Here is a 12,178-nt window from a genome sequence, read left to right on the forward strand (position 1 = left end):
ATCGGTGTCAGTGGGAGGAATAGTGCCCCATCATTGGTGTCAGTGGGGGGAATAGTGCCCCATCATTGGTGTCAGTGGGGGGAATAGTGCCCCATCATTGATGTCAGTGGGGGGAATAGTGCCCCATCATTGGTGTCAGTGGGAGGAATAGTGCCCCATCATTGGTGTCAGTGGGGGGAATAGTGCCCCATCATTGGTGTCAGTGGGAGGAATAGTGCCCCATCATTGGTGTCAGTGGGGGGAATAGTGCCCCATCATTGGTGTCAGTGGGAGGAATAGTGCCCCATCATTGGTATCAGTGGGAGGAATAGTGCCCCGTCATTGGTGTCAGTGAGAGGAATAGTGCTCCATCATTGGTGTCAGTGGGAGGAATAGTGCCCCATCATTGGTGTCAGTGGGGGGAATAGTGCCCCGTCATTGGTGTCAGTGGGAGGAATAGTGTCCCGTCATTGGTGTCAGTGGGAGGAATAGTGTCACGTCTTTGGTGTCAGTGGGAGGAATAGTGTCCCGTCATTGGTGTCAGTGGGAGGAATAGTGCCCCGTCATTGGTGTCAGTGGGAGGAATAGTGCCCCGTCATTGGTGTCAGTGGGAGGAATAGTGCCCCGTCATTGGTGTCAGTAGGAGGAATAGTGCCCAATCATTGGTGTCAGTGGGAGGAAAAGTGCCCCATCATTGGTGTCAGTGGGAGGAATAGTGCCCCATCATTGGTGTCAGTGGGAGGAATATTGCCCCGTCATTGGTGTCAGTGGGAGGAATAGTGCCCGTCATTGGTGTCAGTGGGAGGAATTGTGCCCCGTCATTGGTGTCAGTGGGAGGAATAGTGCCCTGTCATTGGTGTCAGTGGGAGGAATAGTGCCCCCTCATTGGTGTCAGTGGGAGGAATAGTGCCCCATCATCGGTGTCAGTGGGAGGAATAGCGCCCCATTATCGGTGTCAGTGGGAGGAATAGCGCCCCATCATTGGTGTCAGTGGGAGGAATAGCGCCCCATCATCGGTGTCAGTGGGAGAAATAGTGCCCCATCATTGGTGTCAGTGGGAGGAATAGTGCCCCATCATTGGTATCAGTGGGAGGAATAGTGCCCCATCATTGGTGTCAGTGGGAGGAATAGTGCCCCATCATTGGTGTCAGTGGGAGGAATAGTGCCCAATCATTGGTGTCAGTGGGAGGAATAGTGCCCCATCATCGGTGTCAGTGGGAGGAATAGCGCCCCATCATCGGTGTCAGTGGGAGGAATAGTGCCCCATCATCGGTGTCAGTGGGAGGAATAGTGCCCAATCAAGTTTGTTGCTTTTTCGCAGGCGCACACAATGGCCATGGCGTGTTTGGTATCTATTTACTCGGTTCAACCTCATCTATTATATTTTACCTGAAAAATTGGGTAATATAATGTGTCTTGAGTACCATAAAATTACCTTTTGTATATTTTTTTTTACTTTAACATTTTGGCGCCGATAGTACGCAAATATGAGGCCTTTCCAGGGGTTGGACCTTGACGCCGAGCGGACGCATATTTGCGTACCAAAAATAAAAAACATGCTCAGAGCGCATTTACAGGCGACCATAAGTCGTGATCGGGACCTTTCTAACCATATAACTGATGTGACTGCCAATCACGGCGGTCACAAGTCCTGAAACCCCGCCTCTATGCGTCACACATCCTTTAAAGGGCCGGGAGACGACAGCGTCAAGGGGTGTAATTTTGCATTTCACAAACCATCGCACTAACATCACGTGGCATGATAAAAAATTCGAACTACCGCTATTTTATTCTCCAGGGTGTCTGCTTGCAGAAAGTATATCACATTTTGGGGGTTAGCTAATCTTCAGGCCTAAAATGATTTTTAGACAAAATATACAAAAATGGCTCGGGACTGAAGAGGTTAAAATTGGGAACGTCACTTCCGGGATCCTCACGCTCATCAAGCTACTTTACATTTTTCGCCCTCACTCAACATGGAAGCTTCAAGCGTCTTAATACAGTCATCTGCCATCATCCAATATGGCGATTTCATGCTCCTCTAAATGTTCCTCCGCCCTCATCCAACATAGCGAGTGCGTTCACTGTCCTTAGGCTTGCCCTTACCTAACATGGCGGCTGCATCCTGCTCTCGCTTCCTTTTTCAGCACTGACTATGTCTCGGCGGCCATTTTCCGAAGAACACCTTAAGGAATCCACGTGCGGCGGCCATGTTTCCGAAGACCGGTTTCCTTTCATCCTTTAGTGGTCGGCGGGGGACTTGCGGTGTCCGGCTGTGTGTTGGCGGAAGTGACGTCTGTATTCGGGGCTTAGTTGTGCTGCTCATGCTGTGGAGGTCAGAGGAAGAAGCCGGTTTAAGGTGCGGCGATCACCGGAGGGAGAGAGGGGCTCCGTGTTGTCAGGGCGGTGATCACCAGAGGGAGGGGCTCTTGTTGTCAGGGCGGCTGTGTTTGAATTTTTTAAGGGCCTTACCGGGGAGGATGAGAGGTCCATGCTGGGCCCACGTGTGTGTGGGTGGCCCCTGAGGCTGCCTGGAGGACATTCCTCGTAGGGGCCCCACATATATCTGAGGTGACCAACGCAGGCAGCCTAGTGTCTCAGGGGCCCCAGGTTACAGAATGCTCAGGGGCCCTAAATATGGAGTCAACACTGCCCCCAGTACAAAGTCCCAGTGGCCCCAGGTCATAGAGTTAGTAGGGGCCCGAGTACAATGCTTGGACTGTGTTGGGGCCCCAGGTATCTAAGGTCACCACTGTATATCTCAGGGGCCCCGATACAATGCAAAGCCTAATGGCTCCTGTTGTGGTCCACAGTACAAAGTCCAAGGGGCTCCTGATTACATTTTTTTACAGGGACCTGGGGTTGCTGAATACTCAGGGGCCCCAGAGTGCTTCATGGCTCCTTTTGGGGCCCCCAAATATGGAGTCAACACTGCCCTCAGTGCATAGTCCCAGGGGCCCCAGGTCATAGGATGTTGGTGTCTGAGTACATTACTTCGACTGTGTTTGGGCCCCAGATATTTAAGGTCACTACTCTATATCTCAGGGGCCCCAGTACAGTGCAGGACCTCATATCTCCTGTTGGGACCCCAAATACGGAGTTAGCACTGCCTTCAGTACAAAGTCCAAGGGGCCCCAGGTTATAGAATTAGTAGGGGCCCGAGTACAATGCTTGGACTGTGTTGGGGCCCCATCTGTCCAAGGTCACCACTGTAAACAGTCCAATATCTCAGGGGCCTCAAGACTGTGTTGGGCCCCCAGATATGCAGAGTCACCACCTCACACAGTACGATGTCTCAGGGTCTCCAGATCGGAGCGCAGTGCAGGGTCCTTCTTGGTTCCTGTTGGGGGTCCCAAGTATGAGTCTCTGGGGCCCCCGATCATAAAGTTGTAAGGAGCCTGAGTGCAATGCTTGGGCTTTGCTGGGGCCCCAGTCATCATTGTACGCAGCATACCGTCTCACAGGTCCAGTACAGTGCAGGGTTCGTGGTGCCTGGTGGGACCCCAAATAATTAAAGTCACCATTGCATACAGCAGTTGTCTCAGGGGCCCCATGTCATAGACGCGTCCGGGGCCTCGGGCCAAAGACGCGCCCGGGGCCTCGGGCCATAGACGCGTCCGGGGCCTCGGGCCAAAGACGCGTCCGGGGCCTCGGGCCAAAGACGCGTCCGCGGCCTCGGGCCAAAGACGCGTCCGGGGCCTCGGGCCAAAGACGCGTCCGGGGCCTCGGGCCATAGACGCGCCCGGGGCCCCGGGCCATAGACGCGCCCGGGGCCCCGGGCCATAGACGCGCCCGGGGCCCCGGGCCATAGACGCGCCCGGGGCCCCGGGCCATAGACGCGCCCGGGGCCCCGGGCCATAGACGCGCCCGGGGCCCCGGGCCATAGACGCGCCCGGGGCCTCGGGCCATAGACGCGCCCGGGGCCTCGGGCCATAGACGCGCCCGGGGCCTCGGGCCATAGACGCGCCCGGGGCCTCGGGCCATAGACGCGCCCGGGGCCTCGGGCCATAGACGCGCCCGGGGCCTCGGGCCATAGACGCGCCCGGGGCCCCGGGCCATAAACGTGTTAGGTGCACCTTTTTCTTCCACACTTTTCCCTCCCACATAACTTTCTATTAATGTGCTTTGATGCAGCACTTTGGGAACATCCAACTTCTTCTGCAATGACCTTTTGAGACTTTCCCTCCTCATGGAGGGTGTCAGTGATGGTGTCAGGTCGGCAGTCTTTCCCATGATTGTGATTCCTACTGAACCAGACTGAGAGACCATTTAAAGGCTCAGGAACCCTTTGCAGGTGTTATGGCTGAATGAGCTGATTAGAGTGGGACACTTTGAGCCGAGATTATTCCACCTTTTCACAATATTCTCATTTTCTGAGATTGTGGATTTGGGGTTTTCATGAGCTGTAAGCCATAACCATCACAATGATGACAAATCACGGCTGGAACTATCTTGCTTTGCATGGAATGAGTCTCATATATTAGTGTCACCTTTTAAGTTGCTGCACTGAAATAAATGAACATTTGCACCAGATTCTCATTTTTCAAGTTTCACCTGTATATCTACACCGTGTTCTGCATTATTCTGCAAATGATATTTTTCTCATTTCCCTCAATAATTGATGTAAATAAGTCGGCAGAATTCTCAGGTGACAACTAGAAGAGGACAATTCACATTTTATTGAACGAACCTCCTAATGATAACAGGATTTGTGTTCCGGATTATTCCGCACAGGAAGTTTCCAAACACTTTCTAGGTTGTAAAGAACTGAAAATTGTCATTTGTTGTGTTTGCAGCAAATTTACTGAAATCAAAAGCTATTTCAGTCCAACTTTTCCCAACATTGTAACTTTGTAACCATTTGAAGCGGTCACGTTACATTGTAACATAGGAGCCCTTATCTGATAGCAGATCACAAGTCTGGCATCCATTGAACTTGGCAGTTTTTGGACAGTTTCTGCTGGAATTTGTTTGCAAGATGTCAGAATCGCCTCCCAGAGCTGCTGTTTGGGTGTAAACTGCCTCCCACCCTCATAGATCTTTTGCTTGAGGATGCTCCAAAGGTTCTCCATAGGATTGAGGTGAGGGGAGGATGGAGGCCACACCATGACTTTCTCTCCTTTTATCCCCATAGCAGCCATTGATGCGGAGGTATTCTTTGCAGCATGAGATGGTGCATTGCCATGCATGAAGATGATTTTATTACGGAAAGCATAGTTCTTCCTTCTGTACCAGGGAAGAGAGTGGTCAGTCAGAAACTCCACATACTTTGCAGAGGTCATCTTTACACCTTCGGGGCCCCTAAAGGGGCTGTCCAGCTCTGTTCCCATGATTCCGGCCCAAAACATGACTCCACCACCGCCTTGCTGACGTCGCAGCCTTGTTGGAACAAGGTGGCCGTCCACCAACCATCCACTACTCCATCCATCTGGACCATCCAGGGTTGCACGGCACTCATCAGTGAACAGGACTGTTTGAAAATGAGTCTTCATGTATTTTTCTGCCCAATGCAGCCGTTTCTGCTTGTGAGCATTGGTTAGTGGTGGCCGAATAGAAGGTTTCTGCACAGTTGCAGGACTCTGGAGGACTCTACACCTTGATGTCCGTGGGACTCCAGAGGCACCAGCAGCTTCAAATATCTGTTTGCTGCTATGTAATGGGATTTTAGCAGCTGCTCTCTGGATCCGATGCCTGGATCTGGCAGAAATCTTCCTCGATGTGCCTTTATCTGCACCAACCCGTCTGTGCTCTGAATCAGCCACAAATCTCTTCATAGTGCGATGATCACGCTGACGTTTTCCTGAAATATCGAATGTTTTCATCCCTCGTCCAAGGCATCGAACTATTTCACTCTTTTCGGCAGCAGAGAGATCCTTTTTCTTCCCCATATTGCTTGAAAATGGCGCTCTGCTTAATAATGTGGAACGCCGTCCTTTAGTAGTTTTTCCTTCAATTGGGCTCACCGGCCAATCTAATGATCACAGGTGTCCCAGATTGTTTTCAGTGATCAAAAGAGCCCTGACACACAATGCCATCCATGAGTTACACTGAAAAACAAAATATTTCATCTTTGTGACACTTAAATAGAATTTGCAGAATAATTTTGAACAGGGTGTAGTGAATGCGGGGTCCGGGGAGAGCGGATATAGTGAATGCGGTGTCCGGGGAGAGCGGATATAGTGAATGGCGGGATCCTGGGAGAGCGGATGTAGTGAATGCGGGGTCCGGGGAGAGCGGATATAGTGAATGCGGGGTCCGGGGAGAGCGGATATAGTGAATGCGGGGTCCGGGGAGAGTGGATATAGTGAATGCGGGGTCCGGGGAGAGCGGATATAGCGAATGCGGGGTCCGGGGAGAGCGGATGTAGCGAGTGCGGGGTCCCGGGAGAGCGGATGTAGCGAGTGCGGGGTCCCGGGAGAGCGGATGTAGCGAGAGCGGATATAGCGAGTGCGGGGTCCCGGGAGAGCGGATATAGCGAGAGCGGATATAGTGAATGCGGGGTCCGGGGAGAGCGGATATAGCGAGTGCGGGGTCCCGGGAGAGCGGATATAGCGAGTGCGGGGTCCCGGGAGAGCGGATATAGCGAGTGCGGGGTCCGTGGAGAGCGGATATAGCGAGTGCGGGGTCCCGGGAGAGCGGATATAGCGAATGCGGGGTCCGGGGAGAGCGGATATAGCGAGTGCGGGGTCCCGGGAGAGCGGATATAGCGAGTGCGGGGTCCCGGGAGAGCGGATATAGCGAGTGCGGGGTCCCGGGAGAGCGGATATAGCGAGTGCGGGGTCCCGGGAGAGCGGATATAGTGTCTGTCACCCTTCATTCATCCGGCTGACATAGACAGCTGTTCCTCTAGCTTCTTGATTCCTGGCCCCATGGACTCGGTATCCCTGTTACCCATTTTGGATTCCTGTCCACTTTAACCATTTATCTAGGCGGAACCGCACCTTCTGGTCATATGTTCTCTAGCGCTCCTCATACACTTTGCATTTTCTGAGGTTCCCTCTTACCTTTCATTCCCTTACTTTATTGAATGCCCATAATGACTGGCCAGTCTTCTCTCCATGTGCCTATACCCCCTTACCTCTGGATCTACAACCGCACATGTGTGCTTCATGTAACCTGTTAACCAGCACTGCTCTTCCTTCCTTTTCTCACTCCGATATGCAGTGACAACATACCAGTCAATACAGTTCGATTAAGGGGAGTAAAATAGGTATCCTTTGTCCCGAAAATGCCTTACCGATCGAGGAAGTCTGATATCTCAAATGTAAGCAAAGGGCTCAGATTCTCAGGGTTGCCTGGAAATCATCTTCCTGGCTGGCTTGCCATTTGTTCTGGAATTGTTATCGATGGACAACTCCTTTCCTCACTGATTAGCGGTTCCAAATCAATAACTACGGCTGTTGGGAACAGACACACAAGGTACAGTCAGCATCTTTCCAAATGACTCCCCCTTGGTCTCTGGGCCCACGCCCTCTCCCCCTTGGTCTCTGGGCCCACGCCGTCTCCCCCTTGGTCTCTGGGCCCACGCCCTCTCCCCCCTTGGTCTCTGGGCCCACGCCCTCTCCCCCCTTGGTCTCTGGGCCCACGCCCTCTCCCCCCTTGGTCTCTGGGCCCACGCCCTCTCCCCCTTGGTCTCTGGGCCCACGCCCTCTCCCCCTTGGTCTCTGGGCCCACGCCCTCTCCCCCTTGGTCTCCGGGGCTCCTCTCTCCTACCTGCATGCCTGGGAGCCCCATTGTGGGCGCCACTGGGTAGAGAACTGCAAAGGCCAGCTAGTAAGAACAGGGAAGTGGTGTCCTGAGCTAACACCGCATGGGGTGACAATATTTGGAACTACCACCATTTTATTCTCCAGAGTCTTTGGGTTCAGGGTCCCAATCAGAGCTCCTCCTTTTATATGAAGGTTCCCCCTTCAGGGCCTCCCATTTGACCCCCCCCCCCCCCTTTATATCAGGGTACCCATCAAAGGAGACCAACTGATCTGGGGTGTCAGTCTGTGCACTTGTACTGATCTGCATGTGGCCCTCGGGCTGTATTTTGGAGGCCCCTGGCACGGTGTGGGGATTCTGCAGCCCGCAGAGGCAGATTTGCCCAAAGATGGACTTTTTGTATGATTAAACCCAACCATCCCCCGATCAGAAAACTTACATTTCTTTGTGTCCTTTCTTGCAGGAATATGCGGAACTGACCTTCCTCCCAACTCACTGAATTCCACACCAAAGAAGGGATGGCGGTCCGTCTGATCCAGCGCGTGTCCCGTCTGCTGGCAGCGCCAGTCTCCTTCCATCCCCCGCCCGCCTCCGCCCCCTCAGAATGTATGAGATTGTGTCAGTATGCCCCATGCTTCCCCTGCCAGGCGGCCCTGCACACCTCCTCCCTGCGATTCCTGGTGGGGGACCTCCTAGAGCCTTCCCGAGACCTCCAGGAGCCTCTCCGAGACCTTCCAGAGCCTTCCCGAGACCTCCAGGAGCCTCTCCGAGACCTTCCAGAGACCTCCTGGAGCCCCCCAGAGCCCTCCCAGAGCCCCCTCACTTCTCAGAAGGAGTTCTTGTTCATGTTGCAGACTTTGTCGGGGGTGGAGGAACTGCTGGAGATTTCCAGAAAGCCAAATCTGTCCGCCAACAGGAAGGTGATGATCATCCAGGAGATCGCACAGAGGCAAGACGGGGATAATGGGCGGGTCTTGGAGGAGCCCAGATTCCAGGATCTTCTGTACAATGTAACTAGTCAGGTAAGACCCCCCCCAGAGCTGCCACCAATGTAACTAGTCAGGTAAGACCCCCCCAGAGCTGCCACCAATGTAACTAGTCAGGTAAGACCCCCCCCCCCAGAGCTGCCACCAATGTAACTAGTCAGGTAAGACCCCCCCAGAGCTGCCACCAATGTAACTAGTCAGGTAAGACCCCCCCAGAGCTGCCACCAATGTAACTAGTCAGGTAAGACCCCCCCCAGAGCTGCCACCAATGTAACTAGTCAGGTAAGACCCCCCCCAGAGCTGCCACCAATGTAACTAGTCAGGTAAGACCCCCCCAGAGCTGCCACCAATGTAACTAGTCAGGTAAGACCCCCCCCCAGAGCTGCCACCAATGTAACTATTCAGGTAAGACCCCCCCCCCCCCCCAGAGCTGCCACCAATGTAACTAGTCAGGTAAGACCCCCCCCCCCCCAGAGCTGCCACCAATGTAACTAGTCAGGTAAGACCCCCCCAGAGCTGCCACCGATGTAACTAGTCAGGTAAGACCCCCCCAGAGCTGCCACCAATGTAACTAGTCAGGTAAGACCCCCCCAGAGCTGCCACCAATGTAACTATTCAGGTAAGACCCCCCCCCCCCCCCCAGAGCTGCCACCAATGTAACTAGTCAGGTAAGACCCCCCCCCCCCCAGAGCTGCCACCAATGTAACTAGTCAGGTAAGACCCCCCCAGAGCTGCCACCAATGTAACTAGTCAGGTGAGACCCCCCCAGAGCTGCCCCCATACAATTCGCTCTCTGACCGAGTTTTGGAGTGACTCTCGAGGTGAAGGCCGTGTTGTTCCTTTTCGTATTTTTATTACAGGGAAAATCATGAAGCTGGAAAAAAGTTTTTTTGTCGGTAGAACCTCCCAGGGAAGAACAAAACGTATCTAACGTGTTACTAAACCCCCCAACAGTACAATCAGTCTGTAGATGCAGTAAAGCATGCTGGTTATACTCACTGTGGAACCTAAGGGGTTAATCCTCCGCATTGTGTAAAAAGGCTGTTTGATCCTGTCTTCTCTGATCCTCTCCTTCCAGTGTCACCCCCCTCTTATCTCCTGATAAGACATATCATGTGGAGTCACTCTGCACATGCTCAGTTTGGGGTGTATTGCTAGAGAAGCATTTGCGTTTTTTTGTCTTGGGATAGTGCATGTGATCAGCACAGGGCCAATCCGCACTGTCCAGACAGAAGTCAAGGGTCCTGTATCCTCCTAGAGCAGAATGAAAACTCCTCTTATGAGCTTTAATCAGCACTCTGCTGGACACTGATAGGAGTCACAAGATTGTTATTTACTGCTGATGAGGAAAGCTATTTAGCAGTTTATATTTACTAAAATAATTACATTTCCATGTTGTGTGTCCTGTGGGAGAGGGGATATAGTGAATGCGGGGTCCGGGGAGAGCGGATATAGTGAATGCGGGGTCCGGGGAGAGCGGATATAGTGAATGCGGGGTCCGGGGAGAGCGGATATAGTGAATGCGGGGTCCGGGGAGAGCGGATATAGTGAATGCGGGGTCCGGGGAGAGCGGATATAGTGAACGCGGGGTCCGGGGAGAGCGGATATAGTGAACGCGGGGTCCGGGGAGAGCGGATATGGTGAACGCGGGGTCCGGGGAGAGCGGATATGGTGAACGCGGGGTCCGGGGAGAGCGGATATGGTGAACGCGGGGTCCGGGGAGAGCGGATATGGTGAACGCGGGGTCCGGGGAGAGCGGATATGGTGAACGCGGGGTCCGGGGAGAGCGGATATGGTGAACGCGGGGTCCGGGGAGAGCGGATATGGTGAACGCGGGGTCCGGGGAGAGCGGATATGGTGAACGCGGGGTCCGGGGAGAGCGGATATAGTGAACGCGGGGTCCGGGGAGAGCGGATATGGTGAACGCGGGGTCCGGGGAGAGCGGATATGGTGAACGCGGGGTCCGGGGAGAGCGGATATGGTGAACGCGGGGTCCGGGGAGAGCGGATATGGTGAACGCGGGGTCCGGGGAGAGCGGATATGGTGAACGCGGGGTCCGGGGAGAGCGGATATAGGGAATGCGGGTGTCCGTAGGACACAGCGATCGTGGAGATTGCCGGGGGTGCACCCCCGGGGGCGCGCAGGAGAGTGCGCTCTGGGAGGACGTTTGTTTTTTTTATTTTTTAAATTTATATAATAAGAAACCCCCCCCCCCCCCCCCCCCGTGGTGCTCATATGCCACCAAAAGAAAGCTCTATTTGTGTGAAAATGATGTACATTTCAGTGGGGTACAGCATTGCATGACCGCGCAATTTCCAAAGTAGCGTAGTGCCGAATAGCAAAAGATCCCCTGGTCATGAAGAACACCTTCCGGAGGTCAAGTGATGAAATTAGGAGCTGCAGTCATTTCGGATTGCTGCGATGGTCAAGCTGGAGGTCTTGGTTGGTCAGGGAGCCCAGGAGTGGCTTCTTATGCAGGCCATAGACTGTTTGTTTATCGGCCGAAAAACAAAACATCGGTCGTTTTTTTGTGCCACCAAGGATTGCAAAAATCTGCCTTTTTTTTTGCAAATTTTCCAGCATGACCGATAAAAGAAATGAGGAGGAACCGTGAAAATCGTCCGATGACATTGCCCCACTAACGGTCCGATTTATTCTTTCGGACGAAAAATCGGCTGATAAACGAACCGTCTATGTCCTGCATTACTCTTCTTTCCATCCTCCAGCTCTGTGTCCTTTCAAAACACATGGCTGTGTGACCTCACTTCCTGCCTCACTCCATTTCCTACCAAAATCACTTCCCGTTTTTAACCAATCGTTTAGAACCAACTAGGCAAGTTGATTAGGTTTACAACTAGTAAATTGTACCGGTAATGAATAGCGTGGTCTGGATGGATTAGGGTCATTCCAAAATGGTGCTAATGGCGTATTTGTTGCCTGAACTTCTCCTGATAATATCTGGATTTGGTAAATGTTTGACCTTTTGAGTTCTCCATGTTGCAGATCCAAGATCTCCAGAGCGGCAGCGTGATTAGATTGTTGAAGAGCTTGTATGGACTCGGATTGGACAGAAATGACGATTGCTTCCAGTCAGCGATGGTTGAAGCGCAATGGCGTCTCCATTTATTTAGTATTGGAGGTCTGGCCCAGCTGTCGAGCTACATTCCGCACTCTGATCGGACCAAGGAAGAAAACAGACTGCTCGATGAGCTGGTTAAACAAGTGGAGCTTCGATGGTCAGAGATAAAGGAACCGCGGACAGTGGTGACACTGATATCAAGCCTGGGCTCCGAGTCGAACTCCTTCAAGGAGAAACTGGAAGATAAGGTATCGTAACAGATCGCCTGTGGACAAGCCTCATATCCACAGTTAAAATACACTGTATGTCCAAAGGTGGGCCTCCTCCAAATGATGAGTTCACAGAAATGGCTTCTTTTACCACTTCTTCATATAAATACATTTTAGGAATTTTGCACTTCAAACCTTGTGGTTAAAGTTTGGGAGAG

General features: G+C 52.9%; 1 protein-coding gene across 1 annotated transcript; it reads left to right on the forward strand.

The window, feature by feature from the left end:
- Positions 1–2,181: 2,181 nt before the first annotated feature.
- On the forward strand, positions 2,182–11,999 carry LOC149431148 (FAST kinase domain-containing protein 4-like; the record flags this gene model as incomplete). Its single annotated transcript, XM_089665864.1, has 3 exons — positions 2,182–2,338; positions 8,150–8,708; positions 11,676–11,999. Coding segments are annotated over exons 2-3 (828 nt in total), but the record flags the coding sequence as incomplete, so codon positions are not given.
- Positions 12,000–12,178: the final 179 nt, after the last annotated feature.

Source organism: Staurois parvus, unplaced genomic scaffold (genome assembly GCF_062004578.1).
Source record: "Staurois parvus isolate SC_StPar_1 unplaced genomic scaffold, SC_StPar_1.0 ptg002379l, whole genome shotgun sequence".
Taxonomy (NCBI): Eukaryota; Metazoa; Chordata; class Amphibia; order Anura; family Ranidae; genus Staurois; species Staurois parvus.